The 22,496-nt window shown below is 43.3% G+C and overlaps 1 protein-coding gene across 11 annotated transcripts in view; it reads left to right on the forward strand.

Annotated features, from left to right (window-relative positions):
• The window catches only part of LOC125451166 (EGF-like repeat and discoidin I-like domain-containing protein 3), a 213,558-nt gene that overhangs the window by 143,867 nt on the left and 47,195 nt on the right, over positions 1 to 22,496 (forward strand). For all 11 annotated transcript variants that reach the window (XM_048527963.2, XM_048527970.2, XM_059644765.1 and 8 more), the window contains 2 exons: positions 10,557 to 10,701; positions 20,835 to 21,019. In XM_048527963.2, the coding sequence (XP_048383920.1) occupies positions 10,557 to 10,701; positions 20,835 to 21,019 (330 nt within the window). The remainder of the gene's footprint in view (positions 1 to 10,556; positions 10,702 to 20,834; positions 21,020 to 22,496) is intronic.

The raw sequence follows: 22,496 nt of genomic DNA on the forward strand, positions 1-22,496 counted from the left end.
GGAAAACCAAGCGGAGGCTTGGGGACCGCTTTGCAGAACACCTCCGCTCAGTTCGCAACAAACAACTGCACCTCCCAGTCGCAAACCATTTCCACTCCCCCTCCCATTCTCTAGATGACATGTCCATCATGGGCCTCCTGCAGTGCCACAATGATGCCACCCGAAGGTTGCAGGAACAGCAACTCATATTCCGCCTGGGAACACTGCAGCCATATGGTATCAATGTGGACTTCACCAGTTTCAAAATCTCCCCTTCCCCTACTGCATCCCTAAACCAGCCCAGTTCGTCCCCTCCCCCCACTGCACCACACAACCAGCCCAGCTCTTCCCCCCCACCCACTGCATCCCAAAACCAGTCCAACCTGTCTCTGCCTCCCTAACTGGTTCTTCCTCTCACCCATCCCTTCCTCCCACCCCAAGCCGCACCCCCATCTACCTACTAACCTCATCCCACCTCCTTGACCTGTCCGTCTTCCCTGGACTGACCTATCCCCTCCCTACCTCCCCACCTATACTCTCTCCACCTATCTTCTTTCCTCTCCATCTTCGGTCTGCCTCCCCCTCTCTCCCTATTTATTCCAGTTCCCTCTCCCCATCCCCCTCTCTGATGAAGGGTCTAGGCCCGGAATGTCAGCTTTTGTGCTCCTGAGATGCTGCTTGGCCTGCTGTGTTCATCCAGCCTCACATTTTATTATCTTGGAATTCTCCAGCATCTGCAGTTCCCATTACCACTGTACACAGTAAGTCAGCAGATCATGCAAATGCAGCCATTCTTTCAACATTCTCATGGATACTGATTCATTTCCAGCCACTAAAGTACCAGTAAATTTCTTAACATGCACAAATGACATGAGAAATTAGTGGAGAGACTTTCAAGGATGTGGTGTTCAGAAATGTGAATTATTTAATGAAATGTTAGCCTTGAGTTGGATCATGAGAAGTTGCGGGAGTATTCCACACACATTGAACTAAATGCTGATCAAGGCTGTCTGCCAAGTGAAAAACCACTATTCCGCCAAATTTTAGAAAGAGATTGTTAGATGAATTTCATGAAGAGCACAAATTCATAGTCCATATGAAAGCAGTAGAAAGAAGCTTTCCCAAGGTATCACTCATAGATAGAGCAACTAACATTGTGAAAAGTTGTGAAGTATGTCCAAGAATGAGAAATAATCCACCCAAGCTTCCTTTCATTCCATAATCAAACCCAACAAAACCAAGGGAATGAGCACATACGGAAATTTTTTAAATGGAAGAGAAAGAGCACTTTGTTTGATTTGAAAGCTATAGCGAGAGAATATAAATGCCCAAAACAAGTGCCAAAATTTTTGAGGTTTTGAGAAGTTGCTTTTCAATTTATGGGCTGTGCACAATGTTGATGTCATGTAGTGATCCACAGATTGTGACAAAATAGTTTGAAATATATCTAAGAATTGAGTCAACATGCTCTAGTACCACCAGAATTACCATGCATCAAAAACCATTGCAAGAAGAAATGTACAGATTGTGAAGAGATCTTTCAAGAACAATTTTTCAGGTTATACACAAGACAATAATTTTTAAGAGATAATGGGAACTGCAGATGCTGCAGAATTCCAAGATAATAAAATGTGAGGCTGGATGAACACAGCAGGCCAAGCAGCATCTCAGGAGCACAAAAGCTGACGTTTCAGGCCTAGACCCTTCATCAGAGAGGGGGATGGGGAGAGGGAACTGGAATAAATAGGGAGAGAGGGGAAGGCGGACCGAAGATGGAGAGTAAAGAAGATAGGTGGAGAGAGTGTAGGTGGGGAGGTAGGGAGGGGATAGGTCAGTCCAGGGAAGACGGACAGGTCAAGGAGGTGGGATGAGGTTAGTAGGTCGATGGAGGTGCGGCTTGGGGTGGGAGGAAGGGATGGGTGAGAGGAAGAACTGGTCAGGGAGGCAGAGACAGGTTGGACTGGTTTTGGGATGCAGTGGGTGGGGGGGAAGAGCTGGGCTGGTTGTGTGGTGCAGTGGGGGGAGGGGACAAACTGGACTGGTTTAGGGATGCAGTTGGGGAAGGGGAGATCTTGAAACTGGTGAAGTCCACATTGATACCATATGGCTGCAGGGTTCCCAGGCGGAATATGAGTTGCTGTTCCTGCAACCTTCGGGTGGCATCATTGTGGCAGTGCAGGAGGCCCATGATGGACATGTCATCTAGAGAATGGGAGGGGGAGTGGAAATGGTTTGCGACTGGGAGGTGCAGTTGTTTGTTGCGAACTGAGCGGAGGTGTTCTGCAAAGCGGTCTCCAAGCCTCCGCTTGGTTACCCCAATGTAGAGGAAGCCACACCGGGTACAGTGGATGCAGTATACCACATTGGCAGATGGGCAGGTGAACCTCTGCTTCATGTGGAATGTCATCTTGGGGCCTGGGATAGGGGTGAGGGAGGAGGTGTGGGGGCAAGTGTAGCATTTCCTGCGGTTGCAGGAGAAGGTGCCGGGTGTGGTGGGGTTGGAGGGCAGTGTGGAGCGAACAAGGGAGTCACGGAGAGAGTGGTCTCTCCGGAAAGCAGACAGGGGTGGGGATGGAAAAATGTCTTGGGTGGTGGGGTCGGATTGTAAATGGCGGAAGTGTCGGAGGATGATGCGTTGTATCCGGAGGTTGGTAGGGTGGTGTGTGAGAAGGAGTGGGATCCTCTTAGGGCGGTTGTGGCGGGGGCAGGGTGTGAAGGATGTATTGCGGGAAATACGGGAGACGCGGTCAAGGGCGTTCTCGATCACTGTGGGGGGAAAGTTGCGGTCCTTAAAGAACTTGGACATCTGGGATGTGCGGGAGTGGAATGTCTTATCGTGGGAGCAGATGCGGCGGAGGCGGAGGAATTGCACCTGCACATCTGCCAATGTGGTATACTGCATCCACTGTACCCGGTGCGGCTTCCTCTACATTGGGGAAACCAAGCGGAGGCTTGGGGACCGCTTTGCAGAACACCTCCGCTCAGTTCGCAACAAACAACTGCACCTCCCAGTCGCAAACCATTTCCACTCCCCCTCCCATTCTCTAGATGACATGTCCATCATGGGCCTCCTGCAGTGCCACAATGATGCCACCCGAAGGTTGCAGGAACAGCAACTCATATTCCGCCTGGGAACCCTGCAGCCCAATGGTATCAATGTGGACTTCACCAGTTTCAAGATCTCCCCGTCCCCCACTGCATCCCTAAACCAGCCCAGTTCGTCCCCTCCCCCCACTGCACCACACAACCAGCCCAGCTCTTCCCCCCCCCCCCCACCCACTGCATCCCAAAACCAGTCCAACCTGTCTCTGCCTCCCTAACCGGTTCTTCCACTCACCCATCCCTTCCTCCCACCCCAAGCCGCACCCCCATCTACCTACTGACCTCATCCCACCTCCTTGACCTGTCCGTCTTCCCTGGACTGACCTATCCCCTCCCCACCTCCCCACCTATACTCTCTCCACCTATCTTCTTTACTCTCCATCTTCGGTCCGCCTTCCCCTCTCTCCCTATTTATTCCAGTTCCCTCTCCCCATCCCCCTCTCTGATGAAGGGTCTAGGCCCGAAACGTCAGCTTTTGTGCTCCTGAGATGCTGCTTAGCCTGCTGTGTTCATCCAGCCTCACATTTTACAATAATTTCTAAGATTCTTTCCAGGACTAGCAAAATGATTTTCTATTCTGGAACAGGTTGTTAACCTAATGAATTAGTGTTTAAACATGCTCCTGGGCCACGGTTTAATTTGCGTAAACCTGAGGTCAATAACAAAGTAAGGGAAAAACGAGACAACATGAAGGTGAGTCATGATACACCAGACATGCGATTTATAGAGCTCAGTGTTGATCAGAGGTCATGGTAAAAATCACTGGAGTGAAAAAGATATGTTGTTTTTCAAAGTTGTTCATGTGATCCAGCGGTCCCTGGGTAAGGCAGCATCTATTGCCTATCCCTGCGCAGCTTCAAGAAGATGGAGGCAGGCTGCCTTATTGAACTACTGCACAGGGATACCCACAGTACTGCTTAGAGGGGATTTCCAGTAATTGTTGCAGCAATAGTTATGGAATTGATTAATGGAATAGTTCTAAATTGGGATAATACGTGGCTTGGAGGGAAACTTGCAGGCGGTGGTAGTGTTCCCATTTGTCTACTGACCCTGGTCCTTTTAGATGCCAGTGGCCATGGATTTGGAAGGTGCTGTCTAAGGAGCCTGTGAATTTCAGAAGTGCATCATGTGGATGATACATACCATTGCCACTGTGCATCAGTGCCTGATTGATTGATTTGAGTCTGGTAGGTTGTGGAAGGGTATTTGGAAGGCGGAACATGAGTTACTCGCTGAATAATTCCTAGATTCTGGCCTGCCACTGTAATGAATTTCATGACTGATCCAGTCCAGTTCTGGCCAGTAATAACCCCAGGGTGTTGATAGTAATAGTAATGCAATTGACTGACAAATGATGACGATTACATTCTCTCTTTGGAAATGGTCAAAGCCTCACAAAAATCAAAAAGATGCTAGGACGTTATCATAAAATTACCAATAAGTGAGATAACAAGGTGTAGAGCTGGATGAACACAGCAGGCCAAGCAGCATCAGAGGAGCAGGGAGGCTGACATTTCGAGCCTAGACCCTTCTTCAGATATGGGAGAGGGGAAGGGGGTTCTGAAATAAATAGGTAGAGAGGGGGAGGTGGATAGAAGATGGACAGAGGAGAAAATGGGTGGAGAGGAGACAGACAGGTCAGAGGCAGTGATGGTGTCAGTAAAGGTGAGTGTAGGTGGGGAGGTAGGGAGGAGATAGGTCAGTCCAAGGAGGATGGGCAGCTCAAGGGGGTGGGATGAGGCTAGTAGGTAGGAGATGGGGGATGGGCTTGAGGTGGCAGGAGGGGATAGGTGGGAGGAAGGACAGGTTAGGGAGCCTGGGACGAGCTGGGCTGGTTTTGGAATGCAGCGGGGGAGTGGAGATTTTGAAGGGTGTGAAATCCACATTGAGACTATTGGTTTGCAGGGTTCCCAAGTGGAGCATGAGTTGCTGTTCCTGCAACCTTTGGGTGGCATCATTGTGGCAATACAGGAGGCCCAGGATGGACATGTCGCCTGAGGAATGGGAAGGGGAGTTGAAATGATTCGTGACTGGGAGGTGCAGTTGTTTATTGTGAACCGAGTGTAGGTGTTCTGCAAAGCAGTCCCCAAGCCTCCGCTTGGTTTCCTCGATGTAGAGGATGCCACAACGGGAACCAGTGGATGCAGTATACCAGTTTAGCAGATGTGCAGGTGAACATCTGCTTGATGTGGAAAGTCTTCTTGGGGCCTGGGACAGGATTGAGGGGGATGTGTGGGGACAGGTGTAGCACTTCCTGCGGTTGCAGGGTCAGGTGCTGGATGTGGTGGGGCTGGAGGGGACTGTGGAGCGGACAAGGGAGTCACGGAGAGAGTGGTCCCTCCAGAAAGCAGATAAAGGTGGGGATGGAAAAATGTCTTTGGTGGTGGGGTCGGATTGCAGATGATGGAAGTGTTGGAGGATGATACGTTGAATCCGGAGGGTGGTGGCTTCGTACATAAACATGACAGGGATTCTATTTTGGTTTTTTTTGTGGAGAGTGAGAGATGACTTGTGGGAAATGCAGGAGACATGGTCGAGGGCATTCTCGACCTCTGAGAGGGGTAAGTTGCGGTTCTTGAAAAATGAAGACATCTGAGATGTACAGGAGTGGAATGCTTCATCCTGGGAGCAGATGCATTGGAGGCGGAGGAATTGGGAAGAGGGGATGGCATTTTTGCAAGAAGGTGGGTGGGAGGAGGTGTATTCTAGGTAGCTGTGGCAGTTGGTGGGCTTGAAATGGATACCGGAGATGGAGACAGAGAGGTCCAGAAAAGAGAGAAAGGTATTAGAGATGGTCCAGGTGAACTTAAGGTTGGGGTGGAAGGTGTTGGTGAAGTGGATGAACTGTTCAAGCTCCTCGTGGGAGCACAAGGCGGCGCCGATACGATGTAACAGAGAAAGAGGTGGGGTTTAGGATCAGTGTAGCTATGGAAGAGGGATCGTTCTACATAACCTACAAAGGGGCAGGCATAGCTTGGGCCCATGTGGGTACCCATGGCCACCCCCTTTGTCTGTAGGAAGTGGAAGGAATTGAAAGAGAAATTGTTGAGGCTGAGGACAAGTTCGGGCTAAGCATATAAGGATGTCAGTGGAGGGGGACTGGTTGGATCTGCGGGACAGGAAGAAGTGGAGGGCCTTTAGGCCATCTGTATGGGAAATGCAGGTGTTTAGGGACTGGACGTCCATAGTAAAGATAGTGTTGGGGAGTGGGGAATTGGATCCATCTTCTATCTGCCTCCCCCTCTCTCCCTATTTATTTCAGAACCCCTTGCTCTCCCCCATTTCTGAAGAAGGGTCTAGGCTCGAAACATCAGCCTTCCTGCTTCTCTGATGCTGTTTGCCCCACTGTGTTCATCTAGCTCTACACCTTGTTATCTCAGATTCTGCAGCATCTGCAGTTCCTACTATCTCTTCCCAATAAGTGAGTCAGGTTTTAGATTAAGGTACATTAATTATGGTGCAAGTCCCACCCATTAAGTGGAGTTTGTAGTCTCCTACAATTTCTCCCCATAGATGCTGACAGACCTCCTGAATTTCTCCAGCAATTTCTGTTTTTTGAAGAAATAAGTTGCTTTTATTTTGCTACTGATCAAAATTTTTGATAACTACATTCTTGATGTTCAGTATAAACATTTTTATTAACTATTGGAGTGTCAAATGTTTTGATTAAAAATGATGTGAAAGCACATAAGCAATCCAAACTGGTAAATTTGTAGGTATGTTGATGTAGGTTTAGTGTTTATCTATATGTACCATTTTACATATTAATATACAATTTTTAAGTCAGAATGGTGTGTAGTACAGGCATATTTTAGCAGTTGAATATTTTGTTATTCTATCCTTTCTGTTTAGCAAATAAACTTAGTTCAGTTATGGGTGGCTGCTGTGAGTCCGCATATTAATCGTTCTCAGTGAAATAGACGACAAAGCCTTTAGAGAGGCTGCAGGAAAGGTTTACGAGAATGTTTTCAGGGATGAGAGATTCCAGTCACAGTTACCGTTATAGATTAGAGAAGACACGACACTTCTCCTTCGAGAAGTAGAGGTTGATAGGAGATTTAATAGAGATGCTCAAAATCACTGGACAATTACACAGAGATATCTTGTTCCAACTGACAAAAGGATGAAGCATCAGAGACTGTTCTTTTAAGGTGAATTAACAAATTAAGCAACAACATTCTGAAAAGCTTGTTTCCTTGACAGACAACAGTTAGGAATTGAAACGCACTGTCTCTAGGTGTGGTGGAAACAGAATTAGTTAGGACTTTCAAAAGAGAGTTGGATAGCCCCCAAAAGGGAAATATTTAGTTGAGCTGTGGGAAAAGGGACAGGGAATGGTCTAAGTAAAGTTGGTCTTGGAGTCCTCTTGGACAAGATACTTAATGGCCTCCCTCAATTTCGAATCATTCTATAGGTGTGTGAAGGCATCAGAGACCTCATTTGCTGCTGCAGAGTTGGTGAGAGACAGGTGCTCCCTTTTTAGGAAGGCTTTAAAGGCTGAAAATGCAAAGATGAGGCCACCGTTGTGCCTTTCCCTGGATTTAAGGCCCCAGGAGTGATGATCTTGCCTCCTGAGAGCTCCCAACCAATCAGAAGCTGGCAGGTCTTGTGCTCAGCAGTGCCACAGTGAAGTCTATGGTTGCTGCAGAAAGAACATCCACTGGTGTCCCAGAATTGTGCAGCTCCCCAGGCAATGCTGGGAGGAGAAGGATGATCTTTTGCAGGGAGAGGGGAGCAGAGGGTTTCAAAGCAAGTTATTGCTCTCAGCAGCCCACCACACATTCCCAGTGTCCAGCCCTTTGATCAAACATTCAGTACCTTTGATTGAGAGAACCTCCTCCACCCCTGCAAGGTCACAACCTACTGCACAGTTTTAGCTACCATGCATGCAGATTAGCTACAGGACTCCCCACCACTGGGCTAATACCATTAGAGGTCGGAGGAGAACCATAAGTAATCATCAATCGTCTACTTTAGAGCCACAAATGGTGGTGGGGTAGATATTTCATCGATGGGCCTTTCTGACAGAATCTCATTCAAATGGAGGTGGGAATATGTAGGGGGGGTGTCCAGGGACACCTCCGCCCTCCCTACTTAAATGTCAGTCCTGCCTCTAAGCTTGTCACCAGAAAGAGCAGAATATGCAGCCCTAAAATGCTAATGAGTGATGGTCGACAGTGAGCTTGGTGGCTAGATGGTTGGTTTGTGTTGCAGAGTTACCGTAATAGCATGGGTTCAATTCCTGCATCACCTGAGGTTACCACGATGGACTCTCCTTCCCTACCTCTCCCCTTGTCTGAGGTGCGGTGACCCTCAAGTTAAAGCACCGCCATTCAATTACCTCTTTTCGAATAAGAGAGCAGTTCTTCCATGGCAACTTGACTGGCCTGGTGAGACTATGGTAACTTTTTTTAACTGAATTATACAAATTGTCTTTAGAATAGCAGCTACCCTTCTAAACATAAGCTAACACCTGAAGAAGGACTGAGGCTCCAAATGCTTGTGTTTTCAAGTAAAACTGTTGGACTATAACTTAGTATCATGTGATTTCTGGCTTTGTTCATCCCAGTCCAACACCCACCTTAAACATAAGCATGACAGAGATTTACTCACTACAGGGCAACTTTTTCATGCAGCGGGTGGTGCACGTTTGGAATGAGCTGCCAGAGGAAGTGGCTGAGGCTGGTACAATTAAGACATTTAACAGGCATTTGGATGGGTATATCAATAGGAAGGGTTTACAGGGAAATGGGCCAAATGCTGGAAAATGGGACGAAGTTTGTATAGGATATCTGGTCAGCGTGGTTGCATTGGACTGAAGGAATTGTTTCCGTGCTGTTCATCTCTATTAGTCTGTGACTCTAGTTTTATTGAGCGTTGAAACATTTGAATAAGCAGGACTGATTTGGACAACGAGCCAAGTGGAGCTACTAATGCTGACCATGTGAGGAAGCTTAAGTAAAATGATGCCAGATTTGCTGCAGCAGTGCATCGCATTGAACATCCCATTAGTTAGACATTTCCCCTCATCTTTCAGTTTACGTTTATAGCTTGTCAGAAGTTTGAATTGAGAATGGCAAGCTGAAAGCAACGGGGCATTTGGGATTTCTGTGAACGATGGTGCCACCAGTCTATCTCTTTAACAATTGACATTTATGGATTGAGAAAGAAAAAGAAAAATACTGAGTAGGAAGTAGGATGGACTGGAGTTAAACCAAGTAAACAGTTATAAAGAGAGGTGAAAAGAAGATTGAGTTTGAATTAAGACAGAGAAGACAAGAAAAAGGAAAAATAAGATTTAAAAACAGTAATTGATCAAAATCTTCAACAGCTTACTGCCTCTCAGAGATTTTATAATTTTAGTTCCCTTTTTGAACTCAGGAGGTTAATTGCAGGAACAGTATTTCATTTTTACTTAAAATGCTGACAAGTACAAGCCCTAAGTTTCTGTGGGGTGTTTAATTGGCAATTAACACATCTGTACAGCAATTTCCTAAATTCGGGCTAGATTGACAGCAAGTTCCTGAATTTGCAAACCTAGTTGCAAAACCATTGTCCAGCAGTTTATGATGATTCAAAATTCATGGCAAATCAGTTCCTTTAGAGTGATTTCTGCATTAGCAATAATGCACACATTAAACTCAACATTTCCACACCAATTACTGGCTATCATCACATTTTTTTTGGCAACTGGCTGTCCACAAATTGGATGGTATGCATAAACTCCTACTTTACAACAGTGACTGTATTTCAAAAGTACTTCATTGTTGTAAAGTGACTTGGAACATCCTGAGGTTATGAAAAGTACTATAAAAATATATGTCTTTATCTTTCTTTTCTTACTTGCTTGGTTTTGGTTAGATAGTTTCTGCTGCACCCTGCATATAAAAACAAAATTGGTTTTCTGTCTTCCAATTCCCATTATCAACAACAGGGTCCCTTTCATTATGGTGGAATAAGCGTGAATCACTTTGCAAGTTATTCTGCATTTTCACGTTAATACTGGTAATAACTCTTTTATTGGTTTTGTAACATTATATAGATCAAAGCAGACATATGTCTAAGAAGTATATGAGAAAAATGATTACAATTTGGCATTTGTTTCTGGCTATTGATTTAAACAGTGAATGTTCCCTACATTTCATTATGCTGCTCCACTTTGGCTTTGAAATGTATCTTCCAATACCCCTTAAAATGTGTCCAGGCATGTGATAGATTTTCCTGCAAATCTAGGCTCGGAGCTGGTCATTTTGTTGTGATGCTGCCTTGTCCCATTATGCTTAGGGATTTATAATGACAGAAACTGTTTCATTGTTGTGTTTCATTGTTGTAGAGGTTGATCTGTTCTAGTATAATGCTTTGTGAGAACAATCTGGTAATCTTAGAGGGCAGAAGATCTTTTGCATCAATAAATCAACCTCGTAACTGAACACATTGCACTTTCCCACTAAATATATTCTGTTCAAATTTTGCAGGTTTTCCGTGGAAATGTCGATAACAACACTCCACATGCAAATTCTTTTAATCCACCTATAGAGGCCCAGTACATACGACTGTATCCTCAGGTCTGTAGGAGACACTGTACGTTGAGGATGGAGTTGCTTGGCTGTGAAATGTCAGGTAATCATAAATTAACACTCTCTGCACGATGTACTGTTGGAAATACCTATTTTAAAAGGTTTGCCATGGAAATGTTTTTTTTTGATTAAACTATGAATTATATATTAGCTTTCCTGGAATGGGCTTGTTCCACTTAATGTAACTCCTATCAAAATTTGAGGAGTTGCAACTGTGATTAATCACTGGTTATGAATCTTAATCACACAAGCACTCATTCACAGGTTCAAGTGAGGGTTTATGGAATCAAAACCGAAATTTGTTGGTTTACTGGCAAGGGACCACACAGATGAAAAGTGTTGCATTATTATTATGGGGCAGATGTTGGCACATTATTAAATGTGTGCGCGAAGCCTTACAGACTCAAATGTGCTTTCAGGAACTGATCATTACAGAAACAATGTCGTTATTTTTTCATTTCAAACAGACACATTTCTCAGTAGCGTGAGAAGGTGCAATATGAATGCAAGTCTGTCTTTTTATTGCAATATTGTTGCTGTCTTGGTTGTGTTATTCTCCTGTTTTGTTTCAGTTCCCACCTCTCTTGAGGAGTTAGGCAGTTTTTTTAATATTCTGTACATTGCACCCCCTCTCTTCCACCATTTCTGCAAAGAAGAATTTCAATGCACAAATAACAATCCAGCTGCCATTCAATATCTGCTTATTATATCCATAACCTGGTTGTATTGATTGACTTTCGCTATCTATTTCTCTTTACTGTTGTTCAATTTAATATTCAACGAAGAAAATTAAATGTGATTCCCATCCTCATGCATTGTTGTAACTGCAGTGTAATCCACAACACTGAATACTAATTTACAGATTGCTCCAATTTCCTTAGAACTTACAGTACAGCAAGTCTTTTGGCTGACAATACCATTACTGGCTGTGTGAAAGGTCTATTCAATTGGCATTAATCAACCGCACTCTCATCATTGCCCTGCAGTATTTCTCTTCTTTGTGTATAAAACTGATTTACTTCTGAAAGTTGAAGTAATAGTAATGAATCAGTTTAGGATATCTGGTTGGCAGAGACGAGTTGGGCCGAAGGGTCTGTTGCTGGGCTGTGTAACTCTATGACTGTAAGCTGTGCTGTAACTTTGATCTTCATCTTTGTTTCTGACTTGCAAGCCCACATGACTAAGCAATTGTCTCCTTTCCAGCCTGCTCTCCCCTCCTGCCTGAATGATTGTTCTCTTCTGATCTGTTCCCAATCAATGACTAATCCACTGTCTTCCCGCAAAGCCAACACATACTCCATCACTGACTGGCCAATGGCCCTACCTCTGTCAAATTCTCTCATACTGACTCACCTGTTGTGTCTTATTCTATCTAGCACTCCCTCTATAAATGATTGAATGTCCTTCATACTGACCAGCCATTCTCACGGATTTGTTTGTCTCTCGCTAACTCATCCTTTCTCACTAAATGGTTATCCCCTTTATCCTGCTGTCTCAGACTCACCGATTGTGCCATTCTGACATGTTCTACATCACTAGTATATGATTGCCTTAGTGTCCTATTGTTCCTCAGTCGGATCCATTGTCCCCTCTCTAACTAAATCCTGCTTCTGACTGACCTTGTCTACTCACTGAACTTTCAGGATGACAAATTATTACCTGCATAAAACTGCACATGATAAGCTGTAGCATCACTGTAGTGCAAGCTTTACATATCTGCTTCAACTAATTGGATAAATTGACCACCACAGAGCAGAATTACAATTTCCTACAAAATTTATTTGGCACACAGGGAGATATAATGACTATTATCTCCCCCACCACTATCTCTCACCAACTTCCCATCCTGCCAACCTCTCAATTTTGCTGCCTGTTAGAACATGATCCTTAGAGGCCAACAGCATCTGGTATCTTGCCAGCATCTTATCTTTCTGCTGTTGACTAAACATGCAAACTCCAAAAGATGTTCAGTACTCAAGAGTTAATCCAGTGTATTTCATTTTAAAGTTTAGAGAATATTCAGTTGCTGAGATAAACACCATCTATGTGGATGCATTTTTTTGTATGAGTCATTACAGCATGCAAAGGTGGAGACTCTAGCTGGTGTGTTCTCACATTTCCCAGAGAAGTTTAAATACTGGGTGGATTCCTCTTCTTCAAGCATCAGGGATCTAGTCAACTATCTAGTGAACTAGCAAGACATTGGCACTCCCTGTTTCATGGAAGACCTGGCAAACCATAAGCCATTAAGGCAGTGGCAAGGACATGAACCAGCTCCCCACGCACAGAGTTCCCTGTCAGGTGAGAGCCGATCAGAGGCTGACAGCTCCTGCGCACAGCAATGCATGGAGGGAGCTGTGGCTGCTGCTGGAAGTGTGCTCCTGTATCACAGGCAACCCAGTACTAAGTTAAGTGCAGTAGCTGGTTGGAGAAGAGGGTTTGTCTCTCGCAGAGGAGAGCCAGAGATGTCAGATGCAAGAGCAAGGGGCTGGTTTCCCAGAAACTACCTACTGCTCAGTGTCCAGTTACTCCATCATTGCATTTAGCCAAGGGACCCATCTCAGATAGCAGCAATTAGGAATGCCTGCAGTTGGGTTAATTCTAGCACTGGCAGGCTGAGAACCTTAAGTAGTCATTAATTGGTCATTTAATAACCTCAATTTACAGTGTGGCACGAAGGACTTGCCTGACTGCCCATGCCAAGATAACACAGTGTGGAGCTGAAGGTACACAACAGGTCAGGCAGCATCACAGGAGTGCTGGGGCATGGCTGCCCATGCTGAAGTTTTTCCAGGGTAGGAATTTGATGGCATTTAGGCACCCTGCCCAATGAACTGTTATATCCACTTCAACACTCACCACCACTGAGAGCATTATGTTCCACCTCGTGTGTTCAATCTTGCCCACTGTTTTGGGACAAGTGTTTTAGCCTTTGGCCTGTGGAAATATAATATTGTGCCATCTACTAAACCAGTCAGGTAACTTGTAGTGTCTTTCTAGCATCAATATTTCAGTTATTTCCTTGGTTCTTTAGGCATAATTGGAAGTAGCAGTAAGTTATGTTCCTTGAAGTACTATTTTGTTTGTTTTTAGAATTATACAATACCCTGTGTTTCAGTGTGAGACTGCTGCACAAGTATATTTGCCATTAAGATGTATGGACCCATTTTGCACAACAAATGGACTTGGAAAAGATTCGCACTTAAATATTAAGACTTTTAAAATTAGGCATGTACACACAATTTTAAAGCATTGAGATGAAAAGTGGTAAAAATGCTAATGAACTAAGCACTGTTTCCCTGCAGATTGAGGAGAAGCAATTTGTTCACTGCTCTCAGTAATTAGCAAGCACGTCACCCATTATATTTGGATGTCATTGATCCTAATTGTACAAGAGGGACTGTTGGCCATTGGGCTTTCTTCTGGTTATGAACATGGATATAAATCAGGGGCAAAAAGTCCAACACAGGTTACAGACTCTGAAAGCTGCACCGGCACATTTTTGCCAGAGTCAGAAATTAGAAAAAGAAATTGCAATCGGCAAATATTATTTTTAAAGTAAATCAAGGACTGCCCACCAATACAAGGAAGTTTTGGGCCCCACACCTCAGGAATGACATACTAGCCCTGGAGTGTGTCCAGCGGAGATTCACACGGATGATCCCTGGAATGGTAGGTTTAACGTACGATGAGCGGCTAAGGATCCTGGGATTGTACTCATGAGAGTTTAGAAGGTTGAGGGAAGATCTAATTCAAACTTACAAGATAATGTATGGTTTAGAAGGGGTGGACGCTAGGAAATTGTTTCCGTTAGGCGGGGAGACTAGGACCCGTGGGCACAGCCTTAAAATTAGAGGGGGTAAATTTAAAACTGAAATGAGACGACATTTCTTCAGCCAGAGAGTGGTGGGCTTGTGGAATTCATTGCCGCAGAGTGCAGTGGAGGCCGGGACGTCGGATGCCTTCAAGGCAGAGATCGACAAATTCTTGATCTCAAATGGAATCAAGGGCTACGGGGAGAGTGCAGGGAAGTGGTGTTAAAAAGTCCATCAGCCATGATTTAAATGGCGGAGTGGACTTGATGGGCCGAATGGCCTTACTTCCACTCCTATGTCTTATGGTCTTATGGACTTATGGGCTCCTATAATTTGCATTATTACGTAAGGCAAGTCATAATTGAAGTTAATGACTCTTCCTCTCTATGGATAGCTAATAAATAAACCAAATAATACTTTGCTATGCTTCCATGAAATATAAACTAGTCATCTTACTGAAAGTTCAGAAATGTACACAAGAGCAAGAGTGAAAGATAGGGATCAATATAACCTCCCACAAGACAGACAGGATTTGATGGGGGTGAGATGGGGCAGGCCACTATTGAGTGAGTAACAATATGAAATACCAATACAACACCCCTTGAGCACACTTACTTTTGGTTTCACTGCACCATCTTTGAGGTTGGCTGCGTACACTCCTGAACAGGTGGAGATATTGTTGAGAAAATTGAAATAAGATTTCTTTAGTCTGATTTCAGTAACCATCTTTTTTCTCCATTCATTCCATTGCCCCACAATCTCTCCTTTTGAGGATCTCTCCCACCATAATGTCCATCAGTCATGAAATCTCATCCCAAGGTCTTTCTCCTGCTAGTTAACCGAGATTTCTCCCTGGCTCAAGGAATTTTCTCTCTCCCTACAAATTCTTAATCATCCTAAATTCTGATTCCATTCCCCCTACAATCTTTATGTCATTCCTGGATGCTATTCTTTAAACGTCCCTCCATTAACTTCTGATCTTCAGTCACAAGGGGCAGTCTACAGCAGTCTACAACTGCCTACTGTTGGGTTTGAATTTCCAAGCTTCCAGTATTATTTCTCACAACCAGATACAAAGCACTGTGCCCCAACTCATTATTCAGGATTAACATCACTGAATCTATCAAAGTATCTAGATCAACCCCATGTTTATAATATTTCTTCTTCAGGAGAAAACTCCATTTTCACATGCATTTGCACCCTTGCATCCAATGGAAATTAAGAACTAAAGTCAGTGTGAATCAAGATCGAGCTATTGCTGTTCGAAACAGATGTGTATAGGGTGGGATTTCTGCAAAATCATTGCAATAAAATGTGATATATGTACAGTTGACAGCACTTTGCAATGTTTTGTAATGGAAAAATTGCCACATAATTGGTATTCCCAACAGAAATCTCTTTCGCATTTTTGGGTACTTACAAAGAGCAATTAATCGTTTTGTCACATGAGTTTCTGAACTTGACTGAACTTTTCATGAATAAAACATATTTCTCTGAGGACTTTCAGAGAATCTTTTTGCTGAATTTGAATATAATAATGCTAACATAATAGTAAATAATAAAAATAGAATGTAATTGTTTCAGTAACTTGATGTATAAGTATATATGAAGCTGTCAAGGGTTACAACGAAGCTTTGGTGTGGTGTAAATTATGGAGGGAAACACAGAAAATTGTATAATGCCAAAGTACAAAGTAGGCAATAGGACTAGGTTCAAGAACTTCCCACATAAGCCTCCGACAAAAGGAGGCAGTAAATTTTCTTTGTGGACCCTGCAGGACATTCCTGCACTGGCTGATCATACAAAAAAGTAGCTTTTTGTCCCCTTCTGAGGACAATTATCCTCTCATTTACTTCAGCCTTTTGGGATAACTGCTCATCCTGACCTAACTATGCAGTCTGAAATCAATGGCAATATCTTGTTCCATAATAGAATCACAGAAAGTGACCTTTCAGCAAGCCTTGTCTGTGCCAGCTCTCTATGAGAAGACCTAGTTAGTACTGCTACCTCGTTTCATGGATCTGGAGTCACATGGAGGCTACACTGGGCAAAGTTGGCAGTTTCCTTCTCTAAAGGACATAGTGAAGTAGCTAGATTTTTCTAACAATTGACAATGGTTTCTTAGTCATCAATAAACTCTTAAGTCCCACTTCAATATTCAATCCCACATTCTGTGAATTAATGGAAAAAAGTACTTATCACTTGTCAGTCCAAACCTGGATATTTTCCAGATAATCTCATTTGGACATGGACTGCTTAAGTATCTGAGGAGTTCTGAATGGTGCTGAACATTGTGCAATCATCAGCGAACATCCCCACTTCAGAGTTTATGATGAGGGAAAGGTCTTCGAAGCAGCTGAAAATGGTTGAGCAAGAACACTATCCTGAGGAACTCTTGCAGACATATCCTGGAACTGAGATGACTTTTTTTTATTTATTCATGGGATGAGGGCATCGTTCACCAGGCAGCATTTATTGCCCATCCCTAATTGCCCAGAGGGCAGTTCAGAGTCAACCACATTGCTGCGGGTCTGGAGTCACATATAGGCCAGATGAGGTAAGGATGTCAATTTCCTTCCCTAAAGGACATTAGTGAGCCAAATGGGTTTTTACAACAGTCAATCATGGATTCACGGTCATCATTACATTGTTAATTCTAGATATTTATTGAATTCAAATGCCACCATCAGCCATGGTGGGATTCAAACCCAGGTCCCGAAAACATTATCTATGCCTTTGGTTTAACAATCCAGCGATAATACCACTAGGTCACCACCTCCCTCAACTGCAATCTCCCAACCATCATGATCATCTTTCTGTGTGATGAAGGTCTAGGCCCGAAACCTCAGCTTTTGTGCTCCTCAGATGCTGCTCAGCCTGCTGTGTTGATCCAGCTTCACACTTTATTATCTTGGATTTTCCAGCATCTGCAGTTCCCATTATCGCTCATCATCTTCCTGTGTACCAGGTATGACTCCAAGTAGCGAAGATTTTGCCCTGATTCCCGTTGATTCCAGTTTTGCAAACTTAAAATGTAGAAGTGTAAATCAAAACGTAGAATATAACAGGCAGAAAAATGTAGAAATATAGAAACAGTGTTCACCTTTACGATTGTTCTTGTTAAGTGCTCCGCCATGGGCCTGGTGACCAGGCATGAGTTGCCTGCACTGCACGGCTGCCACTGGAATGAAAGTTGCGACTCTGCATTGCCATCTTGCCTCCACTGAAGCCCTTCACCAGTATGAGTTCTCAATGGACCTTGCCAAGGCAGACCCATCAATAGCACTCGCGGCCCGAACTCAACTCCATCACTGCCATGAGTCTGCATTGGGCCCACCTTGCCCATCCAGCTACTGCTGATGCCACTGGGTCTCGTACTGAGTCCAAACGTGCCTCCACCACCTCCTCCATTAATCTGCGCTGGACATAGACTCTGCCGGGGACACAAACTCACCTCCAACACTGGGGTCACTCAAGTCCACATTAAGCTCACCTGCCATTGCTGCTGCTGTGACTGCATCCAAACTGCTGAACCAAACAAACACCAAAAGACACTGGAGAAACAAAAGAGCCACACTGGAGTTGAAACATCTGTTTCTCTCGTCTGGATTCTGTCAGACCTGCTGAGTTTCTTCAGCACTCAGAATCTTTCTTTAAGATTTCCAGCATCCACAGTACTTTTGTGCTGTTGTTGCTGTCCACCTTGGCTTGGGTTCTTGTCTCCCCTATTATAGAGGATGGGGATCTTTGTAGAGTCTCTTGTTCCAATGAGTTGTTTAAATGTCTACCGCCATTCAAGACTGGATGTGGGAGGACCGTAGAGTTTAGTTTTGATTCTTTGGTTGTGGGATCCCTTAGCTCTGCCCATTACTTGCTGCTTATGTAGTTTGGCATACAAGAAGTCCTGTTTGGTGGCTTCACCAGATTGACGTCTCATTTTTAGGCATGCCACACCAGCACTCTTTGTTTAGCTAGGGTTTATCCCCTTGCTTGATGGTGATAGCAGAGTGTGGTAAGTAACAAAGTGTGGAGCTGGATGAACACAGCAGGCCAAGCAGCATCTTACGAGCACAAAAGCTGATGTTTCGGGCCTAGACCCTTCATCATGCCAGGCCTCAAGTTTGAAGTATGATTCTGCTACTACTGGCGGCTCACAGCACCTCATGGATGCCTAGTCTTGAGTTGCTACACCAATTTGAAGTCCATTCTCTTTTTTTAAAATTGTGCTAGAGTCACGAATTATGATCAGTGTATTCGATGTGAAGATGGGATTTTGTCTCCAGAAAGACCAGATGACAATTACTCTGGCTAATATTGTAATGGACAGGTGCATCTGTGACAGACAGATTAGTGAGGCTGAGGACAAGTATGTTTTTACTTCTTGGTGATTCCCTCACCTTCTGCTATGGACTTAGTCTAGCAGCAATATCCTTTAGTACCTGACAAGTTCAGTCAGTAGTGCTGCTTCCAAATTTACCCTTGATGGTGGAGCTTGAGGTCTGTTGGCACAGGCCTTACCCCTGGATGGTGATGTTGATGGGTGTTGTTTGAGACACTGTGCCTAAGGTAAGATTCTGTGAATATTATTATGTCACGCCGTTGCTTGATGATTCTTTGACGTAGCTCTCCTCATTTTGGCACTGCTCCACACTTGTTAATAAAGAAGGCTTTGCAGGGTCGATAGGACTGTATTTGATGTTGTCAATCCCAGTGCCTTCGTCAATGCCAGATGATCCATCCGGATTCAACCTCTTTTAGCTTTTTACCAGTTGATACATTGAGTGATTTGCTTGATATTTTGGAAATCGGTTAAGTGTCAATTAAATTGATATGAATCCAAAGTCATATCAAAGACAGACCATGTCAGAATGACAGCTTCAATCAATATGGGCTGTGTCTTTTAATTCCAGATGGTTTTATTAAATTGAAATTCTACGATTCAAAACCAGGTCCCCAGAAAATAACCGTGGTCACAAACTGAGTCCAGCAACAATACCACAATGTCATCAACTCCTTGTGATTCTTTGGGAAATGAAGAGAAACACTTCTGCTTCTCATTGGCTACACATATTGATCTACAAGACACATCTTTTATCCAAAGCTGCGCTGCCTTACAGAAAGCCAAGCAAGTTTTATTTATTTTAACCTATTTTTCTACCAACCTATCCAGAGATTTTTTTACATACACCCAGCAGGAGGTGGGACTTGAACCTGGGCCCCCTGGTCCAGGAGTAGGGACACTGCCACTGTGCTACAAGAGGGCTGAGAGGTCTCCTGTCTCATTAACATATTTAAAATGCCAACTCTGTGTTTAGAAAACCTCATGGCGAGGTATAGTACTGAATCCAACTTCTCTACACCTTTTATTATGACACAGACTTGCTTTGCAAGCATGCACCTTCTAATCAACAATTTCAGTCTGTCAATTTATAGGCAAATGAAGTGAATGTCAAGCCCAGCGTCAGCATACAATAAGCACAAAGAATGCCATTGTTCCATCTTTGCAAATGCAGAAATTAGAGCAGTGATGCTTTCTGATGCATTTTGGAATTTTTACTAATGTAACACCTCTCCCCGACCTTCACCAATCCAAATGTACAAACACACCATCTTAAAATTCATTGCAAAGTTGCTGATAAGTCAGATGTCAGGTTAGCTCATTTATTAGAATTGAAGTCATGGTCCAGGGTTTCTCATATTTCACTACCTATACCAACATGGGTATGACAGCCTATACTTACTGTTTGATTTTTGTACATATGATCTTACATGATGACAATCTGTTGCTCTGAAGGAGAGTGCTAATCTGTGTCAAGTGATGAGTATCAATACCTTGACTAGCAGTGGGTAGCTAGGTCAAATCTTGAATTTAGACTGAAGTGTAAGACCTCAGCTGGGATGATAGCATTGGTGATGCAGTGATTGGCTTCAGCCTCCTGAATCTGGAGTCAACGCTTGAGCTGGATTGCCATGTGTGATGATTAGCTAATACTATGATTAGAAGTGTACTCATTGGAAAACTGAATGAAGACATCTTTGGGTATGGTTATACTTCCTGTAATGATTGAATAATTTGCAATCTCCATCTAAGCCCAAATATTAATACAGGTGTATGAATTGTTGGATGATAAATGACACCATTAAAACAGTATGCTAGTAAGAAGCTGGTACCTTTGCATTAGGAGGTTAGAACATTGGAAAAATAATGAGGAGGAAACGAAGTACCCAAATAATTTAAGATGTTTTTGAAACAGAAAACATCACTATGATGACTTAAAGTCAACATTGCTGAACTTTTGTACTTATGAAAAGGTATGTTGTGCCTTTGTTTTTCTGTTTTAAACTTGTTCTGTCCCTTTAGGTTGTTCAGAACCTCTGGGGATGAAGTCAGGACTTATCCAGGATTATCAGATTACTGCTTCCAACATCTTTAGGACCCTAAATATGGATATGTTTACATGGGAACCCTGTAAAGCTCGTCTGGATAAACAAGGGAAGATTAATGCTTGGACATCAGGCCGCAGTGATCAGTCACAGTGGCTACAGGTATTCATTTTGCTTTGAAACTGTGGAGCTTTTGTTATGCATGTACTTGTCTCTGCTACTAATTAATAGATTCAAAGGACACTCAAGTTTAAAATAAATCCAAATGGAAACTGCTAATGAATTTCTTACACCTAGAGTTTAGAAAATGTAGTTTAATATAAATCTGCAGACAGATTTTGAAGTTCACAGTTGGTTTTCTCACGTAACTCCCTATCTACTCTTTAGGTGGATGCCATAATCCGATGAATGAAGTGAATGCCCTTTATTTATTTATGTATGTGCTTAGAATTCAAAACAGTTCTCCTACAGTCAAATGCTGCATTACTCTTTCGGAGTGATGGCAAAAGTCAATGAGCATTCCATTTCATCATTTTAAATGGAATTTACAAGATTGAAACAGTTTATTGTGTATTCACCAGCCTCATGGCCTGCTGCATAAAAAAAACATTGCTGCAGCTCTTTTATCCTTAAATCTTAACATTATATCATCCATGTCTTCTCAACCATTCAAAACCATCTATTTTGTCTAGTCCACGAAATCCCTTCATAATTTAGAAGTTGTTATCAAATCATATTGTGCTTTTTACTGTTCTGATGAAAATAATACCAAATCTTCAATCTTTTCTAATGTTATGCTATCCTCATACCAGACAACACCTCAGTGAATGTGTGCTTAATGCTGTCTAATTCTTCAACATTCATTCAATAAAGACCCCATAACTGTGAACAGTACTCCAACTGTTCTCTGAGTAAGTAGTATAAATTTACCACTCATTTAACCTTCCATGTCTGTACCTCTTACCACAAAACTCAGTTTTCCATGACCTTTTATTTTGTTGACTTCTCTATCAGAGGTACTTACTTTTCTGTTGTATGATCCTACGAATTCCTGGGGTTTTCTGCAGCATATGACCTCTCCCATCCAAAAATAATTATTACTATTGGTTTACTAAAGTATCATACGGCACAAACAGATGTTAAATTGCATCTATCAGGTTTTTTTTGTCTTTTTTTAAACCACCTTATTAGTATTCTTTGATTGTTGGAGTAGAGTCATAGAGTCATAGAGTGTTACAGCACAGAAACAGACCCTTCGGTCCAACTCATCCATGCTGACCATATATCCTGTATAAGTCTAGTCCCATTTGCCAGCATTTAGCCCGTACCCTTCTAAATCCTTCGGATTCATATACCCACCCAGATGCCTTTTAAATATTGCAATCGTACCAGCCTCCACTGCTTCGTCTGGCAGTTCATTCTATACACATACCACCCTCTGTGTAAAAAAGTTGCCCCTTAGGTCCCTTTTATATCTTTTCCTTCTCAACGTAAACCTATGACCTCTTGTTTTGGACTCCCCCACCATGGAGAAGAGACCTTGACTCTTCACCCTATCCTTGCCCCTCATAATTTTATAAATCTTTATAAGGTCACCCGTCAGCCTTTGATGCTCCAGGGAAAATAGTCACAGCCTATT

This window comes from Stegostoma tigrinum, chromosome 3 (assembly GCF_030684315.1).
Source record: "Stegostoma tigrinum isolate sSteTig4 chromosome 3, sSteTig4.hap1, whole genome shotgun sequence".
NCBI classification, from domain to species: Eukaryota; Metazoa; Chordata; class Chondrichthyes; order Orectolobiformes; family Stegostomatidae; genus Stegostoma; species Stegostoma tigrinum.